Source organism: Dermacentor variabilis, chromosome 2, assembly GCF_050947875.1.
Source record: "Dermacentor variabilis isolate Ectoservices chromosome 2, ASM5094787v1, whole genome shotgun sequence".
NCBI lineage: Eukaryota > Metazoa > Arthropoda > Arachnida > Ixodida > Ixodidae > Dermacentor > Dermacentor variabilis.
The window spans coordinates 138,982,533-139,004,531 of NC_134569.1; the positions used below are offsets into that span (position 1 = coordinate 138,982,533).

Here is a 21,999-nt window from a genome sequence, read left to right on the forward strand (position 1 = left end):
ACACGCGCGCCATGCATTTCTGAGGTCACGCACCTACTTGGTCCATTGGGTATGTGCCATTCCGTTGGTGCTGGTCTTCGATGAATGTCTTTGATGACAACTTGGGTAAGTGAGTATGCACCAGTATGCGGGCGGCGGTCTTGAATGAACGTCTTTAATGCCAACTTGAATAACTGGGAATGGTCAGCATAAATGGGGTAGAGGTAGAGCATCCGCCTCGCGTGCAAGAGGACCGTGGTTTTCCACCCAATTAAAAAAAAATCCGCGTGTTGATAAAACTGCGTAAACAGGCCTGGACTACCGCCCGATCCCGCTGACCAGCACCGGTAGCGCACTCCCTCACCAGAGCATGATTGGCCCCACCCTGGTGCAGTACTTGGCCACAACCTCCTATATGAATACAACAATCGAAGCCACGGTCTTCACTCCCAAGCAGCTGCGAAGCAACTGACCTAGGCAGTGGTCGGACCTGTGACGCAGCAGAGGGTGCTAAGAATCTCTGAATCCGGGCTGGACGCCATTGGAATCTGAACCTGGCAACGTTTATCGCTGGAACGTTATCTAGTGAGGCGAGTCTAGCGGTGCTATTGGAGGAACTAGCGGGCATTAAATGGGATATACAATAGGGATCAATGAGGTTAGGAGGACAAATGAAGCATATACAGTGCTAAAAAGCGGGCACGTCCTGTGCTACCGGGGCTTAGCGGACAGACGAGACCTAGGAGACGGATTCCCGATTAATAAGTATGTAGCTGGTAGCATACAGGAATTCTATAGCATTAACGAGAGGGTGGCAGGTCTTGTTGTGAAACTTAATGAGAGGTACAAATTGAAGGACGTACAGGCCTACGCGCCTTCATCCATTCATGATGACCAGCAAGTCGAAAGCTTCTATGAAGATGCGGAATCGGCGAGCAATATAGTCAAAACAAAATATACTATAATGATGGGCGGCTTCAATGCCAGGGTAGGCAAGAAGCAGGCTGAAGACAAGTCAGTGGGGGAATAGGACATAGGTTATAGAAATAGCAGAAATATAGAGAGTTATTAGTACAGTTTGCAGAACGGAATAATTTGCGGATAATGAATACCTTCTTCCGCAAGCGGGATAACCGAAAGTGGACGTGGAGGATTCCGAATGGCGTGACTAGAAATGAAATAGACTTCATCATCATCAGCATCATCATCAGCCTGAGTACCCCCACTGCTAAGCAAGGGCCTCTCCCATACTTCTCCAACTACCCCGGTCATGCACTAATTGTGGTCATGTTGTCCCTGCAAACTTCTTAATCTTATCCGCCCACCCAACTTTCTGCCGCCCCTGCTACGCTTCCCTTCCCTTGGAATCCAGTCCGTAACACTTAATGACCACCGGTTATCTTCCATTCTCAGTAAATGTCCTGCCCATGCCTCGCCCCCATTGCTTTTTCTTGCTTTCAACTAAGATGTCATTAACTCGCGTTTGTTCCCTCACCCAATCTGCTCTTTTCTTATCCCTTAACGTTACACCCATCATTATTCTTTCTATAGCTCGTTGCGTCGTCCTCAATTCAAGTAGAGCCTTTTCCGTAAGCCTCCAGGTTTCTGTCCCGTACGTGAGTACTGGTAAGGTACAGCTGTGATAGAGTTTTATCTTTCAAGCTTGCGTCAAGATAGGCAACGTTTCTCATCATTCGCTGGCACCGCGCACCATGCTTCTAGTATCTGAGGTCACGCCTGGACTTCTTGGCACTATCTCTAGATGGCGCAGCGTGCACAAGAATAAGCGACAAAAGGAGCTCACTTGTCGCATGACGCGTTTTCTTAGCGCTCGTACGCACCTGTGCGCCATGTATTTAGGAGGTCACGTGCAGGCTTTGCGGCGCCCGGTATAGATGGCGCCCAGTGCTCCTAAGGAAGCGCGAAAGACAAGTCTCGCTGCCGATCAGGCCGCATACATAGGTCGTTGCAACGATGGTAATATTTTGTGCAGCTGTATTGATTGAATGCTAACGCATTGTCATCGCCAGTCATCGTGAGAGGGGATCTATTGCAATGCCTTCAGATCTCCGTTTTTTTCTCTCTATACTTCCCATAACTTTGGAAGAAGCAACTAATATGGGAATCGTAGTTATCGCAAGGAACATACACAGGGGTTTCCTATTTTCATCGTTCATGGATATAATACAGATGAGAAACATGGAAAAAGGTTTAAAATCAAGTAAGTTAGGTTATACTGTTTCGTATAGGAGAGATGGTGTGGTGGTGAACCAGCCACTTTCTGAATTGTTGCACAGGGATGACCTTGCTCTGGTAGTAGTTGCCAGCACGTTATATATGCCAGGTCGTTATTGTAAGAATAACCAAACCTAAAAGATAGAGTTGCTCACCCTAAATGAAGAAAACCAAAATATATTGTTCGCAGTCATCTTGAGTTAGGTTTATTTTTTATCAGAAAATAGTGGCGTGATTATTTCAGTTGAATTACATAACATTTTAAATACTCGTTTTCGGGAAAAATCATACTAAAAACATGGCGCGTGTGCTCAAGGGTGTACGAATTTGTTTTATTGATGTTATTCTTGAGGGGATTCTTTTTTTTGAGGACTGTCAAGAAAGTTCGCAAAGTAATAAAATAATTACACAATTAATCTTTGAGGGATCAGAATGGCCGTGTTCTCCGTTGTTTTTCAGAATAACTAAGCCAGTTTGCGTATTGCAAAAAAAAAAAAGGAAGTGAGTGGTCACGGCTTCCACCGCAAATCTGCACTTTAGTTTCGAAAATCACAATCTACCACTCTCAGAAATAATAAGAGAGGCCGGCACTAAACACGAATGCAAAGACACTCGTCGGCTTTTAATAAGACGCATCCTTGGCAAGTTTAACCCGCTTTTATACTATGAGTGAGTACCTAGCCCACTATTGAAGTCCTTATTATCGACTGCATGGCCAATATCTGACTGTCTTCGTGCGCAGATTCCTAGGATTGTGCATTGCAAATATGTGGGCCGATGTTCCATACCCCACAGGATGCCTACCGTTCTTCAGTGAAGTTCTTTGAGGCCAACTTAAGTCACTGGGCATAAGAACAACTATAAACTACTAAGTATGGACATTTACAGAATGCATTGCAGATGTATGCAAATCACAACTATAGCTAATACGAAGAGTTACATAAGTTCCCCGATTCCGCAGTTTCTGCCTCAGTTTTTATGACTAGCATTCGTATTCGTTCTTTAAAAACATGATTCATTGCGCTGCCATACCGACGCATAAGAGCCTATTTGCGTCATTGCTAATACTTCCGGGCGTCCTCGGAGGCACCCCTCCCACCCAGAAAAAAAAATATACCCACGGTACGTTGTTAATCAAGGAAATAAATTCATTGGGTAATTCCGAATGTGGTCCATAACTTTTCGATTACAACTGTTGCCGTAAACTGTTGCACGTACGCACTGTGCTGTGCTGTACTGTGCTGCGCTGTGCTGTGCTGTGCTGTGCTGTGCGATGCTGTGCATCCCTCACCACCGTCTCCGCAGTACCACCACCCTCCTTCTTCCTCACATCCTGTCTCCTTTATTCCCCCATATACCTTCCTCAGCATGGATTAGCAGGCATTTGACTGAGGTCCACCTCTGCGACTATCTGGCTTTAAAAATGATCTCTCTTGCGTACACCAAGTAAGCTAAACAGTTAATTATTCTGGGTTCCCAAAATACTATGAGCAACTCGGAGGACGGCTAAAACTATACCGTTTACCTCTTTAGTCCAAGCTGTACCATTTTAATTTTAAAGTTCCGTCTTAGTTAAGTGCAACACGTGGTATATGGGGATTAGTGGATGAGGCGCACACAATTAAATAGGGCTTTATCGCGTTTGATGACACGACTGATCAGGTGCTCAGAATACAACAAAAGTAGATACCATTGATAGATGAATACAGAGAAACGCTATTCAAAAAAGGATGCTGAAAAAGACATGACAATGTAATAAAAGCGAAAATAGATAAACGCGGTTTTATGGAAGCATGGACTGTTTTATGATTAGAAGAAGTAGGAAAGGTTACGAGGTGTGTGGTTACCCGGCTTATGTTTGCTATCTTGGTGCTGTGTTCGAGTTTTCAAGTGCAAGCAGAACATGAGATACATAGAAGGGGCGCTAGAAGAAAGCGCCCTCTCTGCCCGGGAATAGGTCAAATGAAACTATGCAGGGGCGTTTGAGCTGGAGGTCGTTCAGTATGCTGGAGACTAACAGCAACATATACATAGTGTTTCAGTGAACACCTTCAAACATTTTTAGAAAGTGATTGTGGCAGATAGCAAAATGGTAGAACATCAGTTGCTTTACTCAAGAGGCGGATATGCTGGTCGGAGCCAAACCAGAGTGTGAGAGCGCGGAGCTACATGAGAAAATTCTTAAAATAGAGACGATCTTTCTCCATGGAATCTGGATATGATGCAGAAAGCTTTTAGCACGTTCAGGTAGGAGCTCACAGTATCTGCCTAGTGACATCCTGCTCGCGATCCTGGGCTTAAGGGTAGTAGGGCTAAGTAACAAGCTAGTATAACATAGCTGAAATATTAAGGAAGCAAAGGCAGGAAAAACATGCAATGAAGCGATATTTCCTTGTTGAACTCTGCAGCGTACTGCAGAGAATCATTTGAAGGGTCACATGCAGGAGAAATATGAAAAGAAAGAGATGCGTAGCTTGTTGCACCATCCCGACATATAGGGGATATTGATATTGTGACCAACCAAATTTATGAGCGTGAAACAGAAAACGTAAGTCAGCTCTAAGAAGACAGCTGGGTTATGTCCAAATAAGCCGAAGACAGTAAAAAACTATGAAGGTTACAACTACGACACAATTGGGCACACTCGTATAAGATTATCAATTGCTCACCTTTTTAACTTCTGGCTTATTGTGCTCAAGCTTGGATTGAGGGTTGCTCAAAGCAAGGGATAGAGCACAAACTGCAAGAACAACAATCGCAACTCTAAGAACTCGCCACATCTTTAGTGCTAGGGCAACTTTAGTGTTATAAACTGTCTGTCTTCAATTGGTATTGAACAATGCTGGCACTGTGCGCTGCGCCGCTCAACTTATAGCAACTTCCTTTCGAGTATTCTAGCTTCTCTGAATCATTCATGTCCACGCCAATCAAAGCTGCATTTCATATTTAAAAAATAATTTTGTTCTCGTCTAAGCCGCTCTATTTCCAACAGTAAGGCGGTCAACCCGTACATTAACTTCAATAGGCACCTAAAAAAATAAAGCTGATTTGTGACAGCATTCTCAACTTTATGTGTAATCCCAGCCAGAGACGGAACAATCGCTTACCAAGCGACCGTTTCAGAAAAGGTCTGCATCAAGGTTCAAGGGGCCTATCATGTTTCTGACAGTGATAGGCCAAAATTTTACACAGTGTAAGACAAAATTTTACACCCTTGTTTGCTCGTTTCTCGGGAACGCATAGTTTGGACAAGTACTGTGTTTTCTGGCATTTCTGACAGGTAGTAATTAAGGACAGGAGTATTTACTGAAGAACGCATTATGGAAGTGCACTTTACCGCAGCCATGGCCTATTGTGTCGGACACCCGGCTCTTATACGGGCAGTCTTCTATGTCGAGAGTTCGTCGGGACACCATCACTTCATGGCGCATGACACGTAAATATTAAAAGTAAAAAAAAAACATAATAATTAAATCTCGGCCATGTTCACTATAGGAGGGGAACACTCACCTCAATGTGCAGATATAATGACTTCGCGACGGAGACGAACGCGCTTTCAAATGTGTAAGCACTTCAATGCCTACCCGACGCGAGCACTGCCCTTTTGTCTGTCAACTAAGACGAGTTGGTCTAAATGAATAATGCATAAAGCAAAATAAATTTGAAAGCAAAATTTTGGCGTTGGTCAGTTGCGAAATTACGACCCCACGGTCAGAAGAGGAGGGTCTTACACACTGGGTTCCCCCACGTTTGTAGAAGGTGAATCTGAACCATGTGAATGTATTGTACAAAAAAGTGTTGAAGGAAAACAGTTTGTTGAAGGCTTTGTTGAGAAATTTGTTGATGGGGAAATAAAAGCCATCTTTAGGACAACATGCAGAGCCGGATGAGTTTTCTTGACATGGGAAAAGTTCCGATTTGTGAAAATATATTTCCATCATGCCACATCCTCGATGCGTTGCAGTTGTCGCTGGATGCGTCTTACGTTGGGGCGTTCCTTCACCAACCAAAATGCAACCAATTAGTGAGGGCTCATGCGCATCTCGTCTCCCAACACACACAGATAAACAGTCAATGAGTTGATAAGGGTGATGAGGAGTTATGGGATATTATGTGGGTTTCATCACGGTTGATTATGTTTCAACACGGATTTACACGGTGCTAAAGAGCGATCAGGGTTTATAATTGTCGAAGCAATTCTCATAAGGTTAATAGGCCCTGATAAGGGTCCAATCAAGTTCGATAAGGCTGATCAGGACTGATAACAGTAGTTAATATTTGAATAATTCCCAATAAGTTTGGTAAAGAAACGTAATGGTTCATAAGAATTGGATCGATTCAGATAACGTTGATAAAGACTGATTGGGTTTGTAAGGGTCGGATCGAGTCCGACAAGGTGAATAACCGAGATAGGTGTAAGATCTAGTCAGATAAGGTTGATAGCGATCGCTAAGATATTATATTGGTCCGATGAAGTTTCATAACATTGATAATGACACAATGGTGTATGGAGATGAGCATGTGGCACAATGCTTATGTATACTTAGGCAATTTCCAGAGGAGTTTCTGCGTGAATTACTTTTCTTGTTGAGTTTGGTCGTTTTGATCATTTAAAGCAACTGTTTCCACCGCGCATATTTTCTCGCTTCACAAGGTCACTACTACTAAGGACTGCTTGGTCGTATAAGTAAAAAAGAAAAACAGACCCAACGAGAACACGTATATGTATACACACAAGAAAAATAAATGAGGTCGCAATATGATTGTGAACTTCTTCACATAGGTCGAGCCGGATGGAATTGTTGTTGTCCGGTGTAATTGCCAATTATGGCAGATGGATAACCATTTGGGCGATATAGTGTTAAGATTGCTTTCGGGAAATTATACGAAAGCCAGCGCTTGTCTCCGTCGTGCCTTTCCGTCTTTTCTCTGCTGTCGCGTGTGTACATCATGGATTGCCAACTAGGCCGGTCTAACGCATGAATTCAGTATACTACTATTTCGTCGGGCTCTCTTAACGGTGCAGCGCTTCATACGTCCATCCACGTAATTTGATCGCAATCGCCATAGGCCACGTGCCTATCGCGGCATGCTGCATTCGATTCTGGAGGTGCTGCATGAAATCCAAGCTGTTTTCAGTGGACTCACCCCATCTGTAGGACATGGCAAAAACCTGTGCAAAATCCTATGTTCGGTTCGGTTGAGACAAGCATGGCCAATACTGTATGTCCCAGTACGTAGTCCTTGTATGTCGAAGTGGACCATCGAGCTCGATATTCTCAGGCCAAAATGCTGAATCGGCCTTAATTAGGATCGCTTATTGACCTCACAGTGGAACAGAAGTGGCAGTGGGATTTGTTGCTCTTTAAGCCTCGTAGCCGGCCGGAAAACGGAGGCCATCCAAGGCAGGTGCACGCTCAAGGTGATTTGAGTTTCCCGAGGTCCTCAGCTGGCTCTTGCTCCTGTTCCAAATTTTCCATGTTCTAATTGACACTTTCCATTCAAGTGTAATAATTGAGACGTTCATCAATTACTTAGGGCTAATGAACTAATTATGCCGAAAAAAATTAAAAGTCTCCAAGCGACGGCAAAAAACATTACCTTGGTTCTGTCCAGCTAAGTAGCATTTGCAAACTTTTGAAATTTGGTTTAAGTGGAACTCCCACGTATAAATAAACAGATACTGAAGTTAGAGAAATCAAAAAGTGTGCCTAATAAAAAACGGGACAGTAGGCTTCGTTCCTAAGTTTCTTGCTTAAGTTCTTTTGGGTCAGGCCTAAAATGAAGTGGAGACCAAAAGGTTCTTTCTCCGTGCATACTTTAGGAGTCAAAAAGGAAGAAAAAGAAAGCCCTAAATTACAAAAATTGAATCTTGGCTACGCTGCCTAGATACAGGAACACTCGCCATATTGGGCACACAGTTGTTTGCACCAGGTAGAACCGTTCTTCCTTTTTTTAGTGAGTTTGTACTTTTGATAAATTGAAGCAGCTGCTTCAACAGTGCTTTTTTCTCGCGTCACAATGTGACATATACACTAAGGACTGCCTGGCCTTTTGAGCAATAATAAAACAAAATAAAGAATTAACACATGTTTGCGCGTACACTACAAAAATACATGGGGTCGCCCTATATATGTCGGCATTTCGGTCTACGAAGTCATTGACTTAAGACATAGGTACTTTTTGTGGTCCAAATACCAATTATGGCACAGTGACAGCCATCTGGGCTATGTACTCTCGAGATTGCTTTCGCGCAATTAAATTTCTATCACATCAGAAACCTGTCGTAACCGGTGAACACTTATGACAACGCAAGTGTGTCACTCCTCGGACCACTTAGAAAAAAAATGAAAGAAAAGTAATATAATTGTTGCATCATCCTAGCTATGGTCTAGTTGGAAAAATATTAGTTTTGAGACCGGGCTATTATGTAGTGTATGATCTGCCCAGAGCGACAAACAACGGAAAAGCCCGACGGAGACAAGCCTTGGCTACAAACTAAATTTTAATTTCTTGAAACACAGATATTTACATACGGTAACGAGATCATGAACACCGTTCCGAGCTATGCTTTGCTAAACAAAAAGAACATCTCTAATTTCTGCGTTAATCACTATTCAGTTATTCCCTACAAACATCGTATCTCGCATAAGTTAAAAAAGATGCGGCAGTGGGCAGAGCTTTCTGTAGTTTCTTTCTAGTCTGCGTAAGCTCTGTTAGTGGTGTCTGGATGCCCGGTTTATAGGAAATCGAACATAGATAAATTTGTTCATTGTACAGTGGGGTGTGGCATATGACATCCCCTTATCCTGTAGCCTAAGATACGTACATGAAACTGACGGGCAGGTGCCTAATGTAAGCTTAAAAGAGCACAATCTAAAAGTGCACAAAGGGAGAGAGGGATTTCTCGCTTCGCATTGCAGACGCCAGTGTGACGGTGCTCCGGTATTAGAACAAAGCTCAGTAATTCCTAAGCATGTAAGCGATCGGACCAGGTTGATAACTGAAGCCGCGGCTATTGCTAAACGCAGTTGTGTCAGCAAAGGTTATATCGCCTTATCCGAAAAGGAACGTGATTAGTTGGAATGCGCGGGAGATAGTACGCTAAGTTAATTTATGTAGCGATTAGAGATGGCCTTTATATTTTGCCACCCATGATTCCGAAGTTGCGATGGAGACAAAGTGAACGTATCTATATATGTGTGTCTCAAAAAAAAAACACAATTTGTTGGATATCAGCGCTTGTCTCCGCCGTGCCTTCCCATCCTTCTTTTGCTGTGGCGTGTGCGCATCATGGATTACCGATTAACCATGTCTCACACCTGGCTTCATTATAGTTCTGTTTCGTTGGGCTCTCCTAATTGAGCAACACTCCATATACGCCCATCCTCGCAATCTTGATCGCAATCCCCATGTGCCGTGCGCGTGCCGTGACACCCTGCATTTGAGTCGCGAGGTTCCGCATGGTGGCCACGCCGTTTTTGGGTGGTATCAACCCGTCTGCAGGACATGATAAAGTGATTTGCAAAATCCTACGCTCGGAATTGTTCAGACAAGCACGGCTATACGATAAGTCCCTGTACAAAGTCTTTGTTTGTCTGAGGGGACGGCAGAGCTGAAACTTTTCAGGCCAAAAAGAAGAAGCGGCCGTAATTAATGAGCTGATTTACCTCACAGTAGATCACAAGTGTCACGCCGCCGGCCGAAAAACAGAGGGTATCCAGGGCAGATCCACGCTGAAGGTGGCATTATCCTACCCGACTTCCCCAGATGGACCCTTGCTCTTAGTCTAAAGTTCTGATTAGAAAACAGGAAAGATGCTAGAAACACACCCGATACGATGTAGGGATACGGGCACTCCAACGAGGCACAATCCCGACATCTTTCGAAAAAAAAAAGGAGATCATGCGGGCAACCAGTCACACCTTTAAAAAATGCGGTATCACGCACCCAACCCCCCATGCAGGATTGTACGTAATACATAGACTAGTTACTGCCCAAATAAGTTACAAAAAACATTGCTTCCCAGTTATTCCTCATGTTTGTTCACAATATGCATTAAGATGTAACTTCTAACACGCTCAATATTTATTTGTCATTTCCAACAGAGATGTTCAAAAACCAGATACAGGGCACTCACTATATGTACACTTCCTAGTCCGCTTTTTGCTCTAAGCGCAGAGCGCCTGCAGTCCACGAGTTCGGCGACACGGGTTTTGCGACACTTCGAGAGATGGCACCACGCTGCGTGACCTGTCCTTCAGGCGCTTCTGCCCGCCGCGGTAGCTTAGCAGTTGTGATGTTGCGCTGCTAAGCACGAGGTCGCTGGATCAAATCATGGCCGCGGCGGCCGCATTTCGATGGAAGCAACATGCAAGAACGTCCGTGTCCCCGGCATTGGCGACACGTTAAAGATGCCCTGGTGGTCAAAATTAATCCGGAGTGCCTCCCCACGGCGTGCCTCATACTCACTTTGTTGTTTTGGCACCCAAAACCATAGAATATATATATATATATATATATATATATATATATATATATATATATATATATATATATATATATATATATATATATATATATATATATATATATATATATATATATGAACGAGAAAAAAGGGGGTTAACGGAGGGGCCCTATTTTTATTAGTCATATCTTAAGAAGCCTACAAACACTCACACCAAGGACAACATAGGGGAAATTACTTGCGTTTAATAAACGAAAAAAAGAAGCGATACATTAATGGAAATTAAAGTCGATGAAAAAAACTACTTGCCGCAGATGGGAACCAAACTGACAACTTTCGCATTTCACTAAGAATATGATATATATAATTTTTCAAGTCTTTGGCGTCCCCTTTCTTATGGATTAGGATTATGTTAGCGTTCTTCCAAGATTCCGGTACGCTCGAGGTTATGAGGCATTGCGTATACAGGGTGGCCAGTTTCTCTAGAACAATCTGACCACCATCCTTCAACAAATCTGCTGTTACCTGATCCTCCCCAGCTGCCTTCCCCCTTTGCATAGCTCCTAAGGCTTTCTTTACTTCTTCTGGCGTTACCTGTGGGATTTCGAATTCCTCTAGGCTATTCTCTCTTCCACTATCGTCGTGGGTACCACTGGTACTGTATAAATCTCTATAGAACTCCTCAGCCACTTGAACTATCTCATCCATATTAGTAACGATATTTCCGGCTTTGTCTCTTAACGCACACGTCTGTTTCTTGCCTATTCCTAGTTTCTTCTTCACTGTTTTTAGGCCTCCTCCGTTCCTGAGAGCCTGTTCAATTCTATCCATATTATAGTTTCTGATGTCCGCTGTCTTATGCTTGTTGATTAACTTAGAAAGTTCTGCCAGTTCTATTCTAGCTGTAGGGTTAGATGCTTTAATACATTGGCGTTTCTTGATCAGATCTTTCGTCTCCTGCGATAGCTTACTGGTTTCCTGTATAACGGCGTTACCACCGACTTCTATTGCGCACTCCTTAATGATGCCCATGAGATTGTCGCTCATTGCTGCAACACTAAGGTCCTCTTCCTGAGTTAAAGCCGAGTACCTGTTCTGTAGCTTGATCCGGAATTCCTCTAGTTTCCCTCTTACCGCTAACTCATTGATTGGCTTCTTGTGTACCAGTTTCTTCCGTTCCCTCCTCAAGTCCAGGCTAATTCGAGTTCTTACCATCCTATGGTCACTGCAGCGTACCTTGCCGAGCACGTCTACATCTTGTATGATGCCAGGGTTCGCGCAGAGTATGAAGTCGATTTCATTTATAGTCTCACCATTCGGGCTCCTCCACGTCCACTTTCGACTAACCCGCTTGCGGAAAAAGGTGTTCATTATCCGCATATTATTCTGTTCTGCAAACTCTACTAATAATTCTCCTCTGCTATTCCTAGAGCCTATGCCATATTCCCCCACTGACTTGTCTCCAGCCTGCTTCTTGCCTACCCTGGCATTGAAGTCACCCATCAGTATAGTGTATTTTGTTTTGACTTTACCCATCGCCGATTCCACGTCTTCATAAAAGCTTTCGACTTCCTGGTCATCATGACTGCATGTAGGGGCATAGACTTGTACCACCTTCAATTTGTACCTCTTATTAAGCTTCACAACAAGACCTGCCACCCTCTCGTTAATGCTATAGAATTCCTGTATGTTACCAGCTATTTCCTTATTATTCAGGAATCCGACTCCTAGTTCTCGTCTCTCTGCTAAGCCCCGGTAACACAGTACATGCCCGCTTTTTAGCACTGTATATGCTTCTTTTGTCCTCCTAACCTCACTGAGCCCTATTATATCCCATTTACTACCCTCTAATTCCTCCAATAACACTACTAGACTCGCCTCGCTAGATAGCGTTCTAACGTTAAACGTTGCCAGGTTCAGATTCCAATGGCGGCCTGTCCGGAGCCAGGTATTCTTAGCACCCTCTGCAGCGTCGATATATATATATATATATATATATATATATATATATATATATATATATATATATATATATATATATATATATATATCCTGCTACGTAACCGTTATTTAGGTTGGACATTGGTCATTGCAAGCATTGTAACAAAGGGAAACGTCAACAGGGTGCTTCATGAAACTGGTTGGCCTCCTGCGAGCTGCCCGGCGAGTGGGAAACCTAGGCGCGTGGCTTGATTGTGGAAGGCGGAGAATGACGTTCGTAGAGAGCGGCACGAGACACAGGACATCTTGCATTGCCTTCACTGTGTAGGCGTTGACGTGATCTCGAGTTCTAGGCACTTGTCCACGCCTTAATGAGTAGCGTGTTTTTACACACCCGTGATACCAAAAGTCGTTACAACGCAAGCATGCACACACACACGCAACTTCATATAGCTTAAATATAATATATTGTTATATATATATTACAATATTGGAAGAAGATGATAGCGATGTCTGTGACGCGGCTATTCGTAAGAAGTAAATGATTCAGTTTCTCTCGGGAGCGTCCCAACCTGATCCACGTCGTGCTCTCGGGATTGTGGCCAAGGATTGAGCGTTCCTTGATGCATTATTGATTATTAACGGTTTTCCTATTGTCATTGTGGTTTATTAAGTGCATTTTGTAGTGATCTGACCAAACAGATGATATTTTCTTCTCCAGGGGCAGGGGCTTTCCTCTAGCTTCCCTCTATTCGTCCGCAGGATTTTTCTTTCGATCTTTTTGTGCACAGCAGCGTCACATCAGTTCCCGCGCCTCGCGTTGCAACTAATGACGACGCCATGCGGGTGGAGAACCCGAAAGCAATTCAGGCGGAACTACGAACGGCGACGACCCATTTCCAGTATGTCACAGAGGCCGGCAGAGGGCGGCAGTTTGGCAGAGGAGGTATTCTCCGCTTTTCCCCAGTCCAGCCTTGTGTACAAGTCCTTCTTGAGTGCTTAATATTTGTTCCCAATCCAGTGAGCCCATTTATTTCGCTCCGTTGGCGTTTGTGAGAGGGCGTATTCGTGGCGCTGATGTAAACATAACAGGAGTAGAAATAGCGATGCATTTGTCGCATCGACGTAGGCGCCGAAAAGCCAGCGCCGGACACGGGGAGGAGCGCATGAGCACGCGGGGCGGCGGCCAGTTGGAAGCACCGAGACGCAGACTGGTACCGAGGTGACCAACTAACCTTATTGGGCGAGCGTCGCTTATATAGGCAGAGCTAGCTGTGGCATCGCCACCTGAGGGCGAGTGTCCTTCGAAACCTAAACCGCTATACAATATCATATCCCCCCCCCCCCTTTGTAGAAGAGAACAGTGGAAAGGTACTTGCATATTTCTTAATAAGTGATTGCATGTGTTTGAAACGAAATACCGTTCTTACGCAAGTTTACAGTCGATACGATACAAAGAATTTTTTCTGTTGACATTACACACTACTTAATGAGCTGTTACATGTGTTGAAACGAAGCACCCATTCATATGTATTTCTGCAGCTTCATTTACAATACGTATACATATTTCTTTTTGATATTATACATTAATAGCAGGCTATTCCACAGATTGTTTCTCCATGCTAAAAATAAATTGAATGTACTTCGAAAATATAGATGTTTTGCATCGGTCTAAGGCATGGAAAAGAGCTTGTAAAGGTATTAAAGGTAAACGTATTAAGGTATTAAAGGTATTAAGGTATTAAAGGTAAATGTATGTAAAGGTATTAAAAGGTATTTTTAAACACAACCACCGCAGTTACGTTTTGGATAACTTCATAGAATCGAGAAGACATGTTGCAGATTTCATACATGCATGCAAAAATGCAGTGTAGACACGAGGAACCCTGCGAGACTTATCATGATATAGCCCATAGGTATCGCTTGAGGTGTCGCGCGCTCCCACCACCGGCCAGCGGTCGTGTTTAGGCGACTCCAGACAAGCACATACCCACACCCAAAGTACATTAACAAAATCACAGGGGGCAAGGAAAGCGACCAAGGTAGGCTTTGTTCACGAACGGGAACACTCACACACATAATGTGGGAATGCACCTCGCTTCCGTTTTCTCATCCCCCCGTCAGCAGCGAGACTGACTGGACAGTCTGGCTCAGTTACGGGGACCTCGACTGACAGCTGGAACTGGTGGACTGGGCGGAGAATGCCAAGCAGGCCCAGGGCCTTATTTGAGCCCGATCCCTCAGCCACGTCCCCCTTTGCCCTTCCCCCTTTCAATAAAATTTACCACCACCACCACCAGTGCCCAACGGGAACCATCTGCACACCTGTTCAAATTTACGTATTCACAAAATTACAATCTAATAAATAAAAGACAGAACTAAGTAAAGTGCGAATAAAATACAGCGTATCCATTAAGTCACAGAATCTTTTAAATGGAGTGGTTTCTTCCGCTGCCTTTTTGGACGCCGAGGATTCCGGCATACAAATAACGTTCGGACTCAGTTCCCTCGGTAGGAGTCAACGACAGCCCTGACGTCACCGTTGAACTTTCATGCCCAGTAAAACCCCCAACAGACGTAGCTGGAGGCGGAGACAAGGACGTTATGTTTAAGCTTCCGTGCTCACCGAAGCGTCCGCCAGACGAAACTGAGGGCGAAGAAGAATATTCAAAAGAGTCTGAAGACCCAGATGCGCACTCGTCTGCAACAGCTGGGAGCGAACACTCACCCCTGGCTGAATGGGAGCACGAAGGCTCAGAGACACATCTGTTCTTAAAAAAAAAGAACTCTCCGTGATGACTGGGCACATGAGTTATATGTTCAGAAAGTGCCTGTGTTGAACCAGTCGACTCTGTTATACGACTATCGGGTGAAAAATAGGTTTCATTTTGGCTAAACACCACTGCCGGATGTGGCATCGGTGCCTTAGCAGGACCTACACATTCTGTGAATTGCTCAGCCGTCGAAGTTGCGAGTGATGCATTTTGAGTGGGCACGTCAATGTGCATTGGCAATCGTGCCTGATTCTCTTGCCTTACGGCCGAATATGGAACTCTCACTCGAGCTATTTTCGGAGGTGCATAGGAAAACACTATCGAATTGAATAAATAACTACATTTCAATGGAATATTCGGTGAATGAAAAGCTGAAGTGACTGTTGTATTGTTTTCCAAAGGAATTTTTACGATGGGCATGTGCCTGAGCATGCGTGTGCCTATAGAAAAAACCTAGCTTGAATGCGCTCAACACGTAAATTGATATTGTTGTGAAGTCGTGATGCCACGTGCCGTGAGAAAGCTCCCGAGCGACGATCAAGAAATAAGAAAAGGTTTATATACAAATTACAAATGTGCATGAGTGAGTTTTAGAAATAGGTCTCCATCTCTCGGAGCACACTACATCCTAAAATCATTGGATGTACGAGCCTCCTTTCACAGCAGTACAGATCCGCTTTTTATCCCATACATTTCTCCCTTGCACTCGTAGACGGAATTCACTGTTCTAATTCATGGCCAAACAAAAACGCCGAACCGTTCGCAATATACTGCCACCAACGTCCCACCTTTTTCCCGGACTACCACTCCAAGGATGCCCAATCGCCGTTGCTTACAAGGCAATCACGTGCCAAACTGTGAATCTCATGTTGACGCCGTTCCCACGGGAGTCTCCGACATGACCCCTTTCACCAACTAGTGGCTTCAACAGGACGGTGATCTGTCAAGTTCGGGACATCGGCCTTCGCGGTTGTCGGAGGGTGGCGTTGTCGTATTGAAGTGAGCTGTCATTGTTTACGCGTCACCGTCGGTGCCAGGTCCAGTCGTAATCTGGGCGGGCACTCGTATCGCCTGTCAACTCTGGGTGCTCGAAAAGCCGATGATGCGGAACATAATTGCTTGTCCGTAAGTCTCAGGTGACACCGATTTAGTCGGCTTGAGTAAACCACGAAGCATGAATAGCATTCCACAGCTGCATGTCTGGTGGTGAAGCATGATTTGTTCCCAGAGATCGCACAGCAATACATGATACACAGTTCGTCTGGATTTTCCATGGAGCTTGCAGTCGGGATACTTGAACTTGGGTGACGCCCATTCCCTATAAATCACGAAGGTTGCCTGTAGGTACATTAGATGCATCAGTTGGAGATACAAGACCTCGAATAGAGGTTGAGATTGCTCTAGTTTACGTGAAAATAACGTTGATGGTACTGTCAAAAGTCCTCTTTTTTACGTTGAAAAGATGTTATACAAATGTCTCTGCTGGATATCTGTTACATTGTTTGGATATTAGTGTAAGGCTGAAATGCGCTATAACCGCGTTACCAAGATGAAATTTTGTAGATTCACATTACTGTGTGGGAACCGTTTAGCATGTTTTTCTTGACGGCCCGTAAATAGAACATAAAGTTTGAATAACATTGCTGAGGAATAAAAATTCGCGAGACTGGATGCCGTATCAGGGCTTTTGCATATTGCATGCTATGTTGAATATTACGTCCTCAGTATGCACTATATGACAGGTACAAGGGGGAGAACGCCACACAGCAAGATCAGATAGTTCGCGTGAACGCATAAGTGCTCCCGCACGCCTGACACGCGGGTGTGCCCTATTCTTCAGGACCTGACATCTGGTACAAGTATATCATTATATTAGACCACATTTTAAGAGCGAACTGAACGCGTAAATAGGAGGGTAGATGCAAACACGTGACATGCAGACATGATGGTCATAGAGAAACTGAACAAAAAAAAAAAGCGCCTCTTTCAGGGCAGCTATTCATGTCTGGTCTATAAAGTTTTGTTATGCCCTTACAAAATACATTGGATGTAAGGGGATATATATACATATATATATATATATATATATATATATATATATATATATATATATATATATATATATATATATATATATATATATATATATATATATATATACATATATATATATATATATATATAGAGAGAGAGAGAGAGAGGAAATCTGCGCAAAATACAAATAAATATAATAATTGAGCAATAAAAACGAAATACATATGGGCCTTCCACGTTGTGGCTGGCCGCAGACCGGCTTTTATCAAAGGTAACTTTCTGCTATTATACCAGTTGCCAGAAACTTGTTCGTTACATACATATATATATATATATATATACACATATATATATATATATATATATATATATATATATATATATATATATATATATATATATATATATATATATATATGGACGAACGTTAGGTCATACTATTCCAACTGTGGTGCACAATCAATGTATACCTACAAATTGGGGCCTGAATGATATCCTATGTACACCCACAATACGTTGTATGGTAGCCTACCATTCATGTAGATAGTACACCCTATAAACAGTCACGCTTTTTCTATAGACGTCGAAGAGACGTTCGTGGTTCATAGGGTTGGCATTGCACCAGGACGGAGGGGAAGGGGCAATGCACTTCCAATTTCTGTTGCACTGTATAACTTTACGAAATTCCAGCGACATTCAGTACGCCGGGAAACAATGTCAGAGTCCGGTGAGATTGAGACCTGGACGCAGGACAGTGCCTCGCCATTGATGACTATATTCAGAGCTTTGATGGCATCGAACCCCAGAAGCGAAGAGCCGATTTCGTTGACGCAGAAGTTCACTGAAGACCATTTTTCTTGGAAATGAATTGCCGTGTTAAAAAATCTAAGCTTTAAACAACATGCTCGGAATAATTTTGGACTACCAGTTGAGATTGTAGAAGGCGGATTTGTTAAAAATGTTTCTTATAGTCCTGGATATTCATAAGGGGCACAACCGGTCCAGTGTCTATCTTCGGTGAAATACCCACATCATTGACCTTACGGGGACGTGCATGAGCGACAGGACTTGACCAACGTCTTCAATGTGTAAAATGGTGGCTGTGGTGTGCGTCGCCACTTCGTCAATGAATCTGTGGGTATCTTCGGATGAACAGCACATTTGAAAAACGAATGGCCTATCTTCACACACTTCTGACAATATTTGTCGCGGGCAGGACAATCATAAAAATTTGCCCAATTATGCGGCGATGTGCAGCGGAAGCAGCCACCGGGTCGACTCCACGGCGCGGTGAGAGAGGAGGCACCCGGTTGCCTTCTTCCCTGACAGGGAGGCCCACTTCCTCGCTCTCGCTGACTGATATTTGGACTTTGGTCTCAGTCGTGCTTTTACAATTGCTAGCAAGTACAGCGGGTGTGACATTTCCCGAGGCGCGGGACGTTTGTACGCAGGCGCGAATAAGAGAGGGTGTGAGAGAGTAAATTTGGGGCCTTTTGCATTTTGAATATCTGACTTTGCCTATGCAGTACGGTGAAGTTTCTTTGCTCGTGTTGTATGCGTTTGTCCATAGGCGTGCCGGCATTGCTGCGTGGGGTCGAGTTTTTTGACGTACCGACGCTACCTGCCGGTGTGGTAAAGCCGGTGAAACAGAGGGCACGGACGCCATATTCTGGGATCACTGTGTCTAAATGTACGTCGGACGTGCGCCACTGCCAGAAGGTAAAGGTATGTTGGACAGATTTTCTCGCGCCTGCGGCGCTGGTGCTGAGCCGACATGGCGGATTAAACCTTTCTCGCGCCCTTCCAGTGCTCTACCTCACAAAAAAAAACATAATAGATTTGCACGGGCGAGCTGTAGAGGTCGTAAGGGGCCGAGGCTGCTCTCCTGGAGCAAAACCTTCACTGTTGGCAGGCTTTTCCTATGCTACTGTCTTCTCCTTTTGAGGAACATTTTTACTGGTGCCTTTTCAGCCAGATAAACGCACAGTGCCACATTGATTGGCTGAAACGCGGCAGGTGACGCCTTTATATCATGCTGTGAGGATTATTGGCTTTGCGTCTCGCTCACGTTGGGGTTAGGTTGCTGTTGGGTTAGGTCCGGTTAGCGTAAAGGTTGTTAGACGCGCGGCGTATTCTCATAGCGGTTACGCCATGACGATAAGTGCCTTTGTGTCTCGCCCACGCTAGGGTAGGGTATGTTTAGGTAACGTTAGCTTAGGTTAGCGTAAAAGGCGTTACGGTGGCGCGGCGTACTCTCACAGCGTTTTCAAACGCTTCAAGCTCTACTGGCGGCCTTTCAGCCAGTCGCGTTCAACCGCTGTTGCTAAGGCGCGAGAAAGCTACGGCCCCGCACAACTGACTCTGGTGACTGTGGCACTGGTGCTGACTCAGCACCAGTGCTGAGTCAGTTCCTCCCAGTTCCTCGCACATACGATGCTCTTGCGAAGAAGAGGAAAGCCTCAAGTGTCACAATTTTCGCGCATTGCATGTTTGTGTCTTTCAGCGTTTTGCAATATTACTGGCACCCGCAGAATGTAGGCAGTGCAGGTGTTTTATGTATTTGCACTCGATAATTAATCGTTTTCGCGTGTTCGTGAACTTGTGCGCGTCAATGGATATTTGAATAGTTCCGAGGTGTGAGCTGCCACGAACTGGGCAGCTCGCACTCTGAAGGCAGCTCGCACCCTGCTCTCTGAAGGCTTCCCAATCCAACACTCACAATCGTGCACCGTCGGTGTGTTACCACAGGCCATCTTCCTCCCATTTCTAAAATCAGTCTCAACAAGAACGCCAAGATCGCGCCCGAACCTTGCCGGTGCTTATACGAAGATGAAGCGAAAGCTTAAATCACCATTAAATTATCGTGAAGCGTACAAAGGGGTTAGAAACGACAACCCGTACGGGCTGAAGCGCGGTGACCGGGTGCCACTACGTTAGACGATGGCGTAGGTCCCGCGGAACAGAAATCCGCGGGAAACAAGATAAATGGTTCTTGCAATAAAAAATAAATAATAATTCCGTTGTTTCATTAGGCACCACAACGATAGAATTATAAACGTGCAAGATGAAGAGAGTACGCACTCGGACAAAGTAGGCGTTCATGTGCTTTCCCTTTTTGTCCTGTATGTGCCTAGCAATGCGAATTTCACAATGGAGCCCTAAAAAGCACGCCAACCTAGTATACACGTTGTGTGCACCTCTAATATACGTGCTAACATGTTTTGCCATTTCATCGTTTCTCAGATTGCGGTTTCGTGCAAGAGAGCTATTTTAGGTCAATAGACTACAAAAAAAGTTCACTGACGATTGGGATACTCCTCAATGCGAAATTTGAGCGCAACTCTACACGTTCTTTCATTTCGCGATACATTGGCTGGCGTGGCCAATCATTCAGGTGCGCGCGTTCCAAACGGAGCGAATTGTGGTGCAGTTGTCTGGCTAATCGGGACAGCGTGAGATGCAGTGCGTGGTTGACGTGTGGGTGCGATTCACAGCAGCCGCCTCAGACAGACTTCCGCTCATGCAGCGCTTTGGTGAAAAGACTACGCGCAGAGTGTCTTGTTGCGCGCATACCCGCGAATGGAGCGGAGGCGAACGAGCGCATCGAGGCACCCTACTTACCCTACGGGCGCTATACTTTGGCGCCATCTTGTAGCCATCGTCACCATAGTGCATCTTCCGCGGCACAACGCTTTTCTCGTATTCATTCACGACACCTTCCTCCATCGAACTGTCCCAACAAGAATGGAAGGAAGTGTGTTCCTCGGTTGATGGGCAGATGAGAGCGGCGGAAATGAAACCTCCTGTTCAAACACTTACTCGACGATTCGCAAAGCAAAAGCAACCAGAGACTAGCCATTGATCGCATAGTTCACAATCAAGAGGCGGCGGGCGTATTTCATCACGTCCTCCTGCAAGAGTTGGCGAAAAGTATCTCCCGCTGGGCCCCTCCGGTGACGGCGATTATCCTCGTTACCGCGGGGGGGAGGGGGCGATGGGGGAGCTCGACGTCCCCTTCACGGAATCCGAAATCTGGGAGGTGCTCCAAACACTCGACGGTCGCTCTGCACCAGGCCCGGTTGGCATCTCCAATAAGCTCCTCCGCAATTTGGACGAACACTCAGTTTCGCTGCTCACCGAGGAAGTCAATAAAATCTGGGAAATGGGCCTGGTCACCGACTTTTGGAAGACAGCCTCAGTGGTGCTCATCCCGAAACCAGGCAAACCTCTTGCGCCAGACAACGTGCGGCCCATCTCGCTCATGTCCTGCGTGGACAAGGTGGCCGAACATGCCATTCACAACCGTATATCTAGGCACATAGAAACTGAGTTATTCCCTAACAACATGGTCGGCTTTGGCCGGCACTTTCCACACAGGACGTCATGTTACTTAAGAAGAGGCAAATCATCGATGACGACACTAGAGACACTTGGGGCATCCTTGCTTTAGACTTGTCCAAGACTTTTGATAACATCTGACACCGGTTCGTGCTAGACGCTGTCTCGAACCTGGGCCTGGGGCCACGATTCCATGCGTATGTTAGCTCCTTCCTCATACATCGCAGG

The 21,999-nt window shown here is 44.9% G+C and overlaps 1 protein-coding gene across 1 annotated transcript in view; it reads right to left on the reverse strand.

The window, feature by feature from the left end:
- LOC142570465 (uncharacterized) overlaps positions 1 to 21,159 on the reverse strand; it is a 47,621-nt gene extending 26,462 nt beyond the window's left edge. The window contains exon 1 of the mRNA XM_075678850.1: positions 21,055 to 21,159. Coding sequence (XP_075534965.1) covers positions 21,055 to 21,159 — 105 coding nt within the window. The remainder of the gene's footprint in view (positions 1 to 21,054) is intronic.
- Between the last annotated feature and the right edge of the window lie 840 nt (positions 21,160 to 21,999).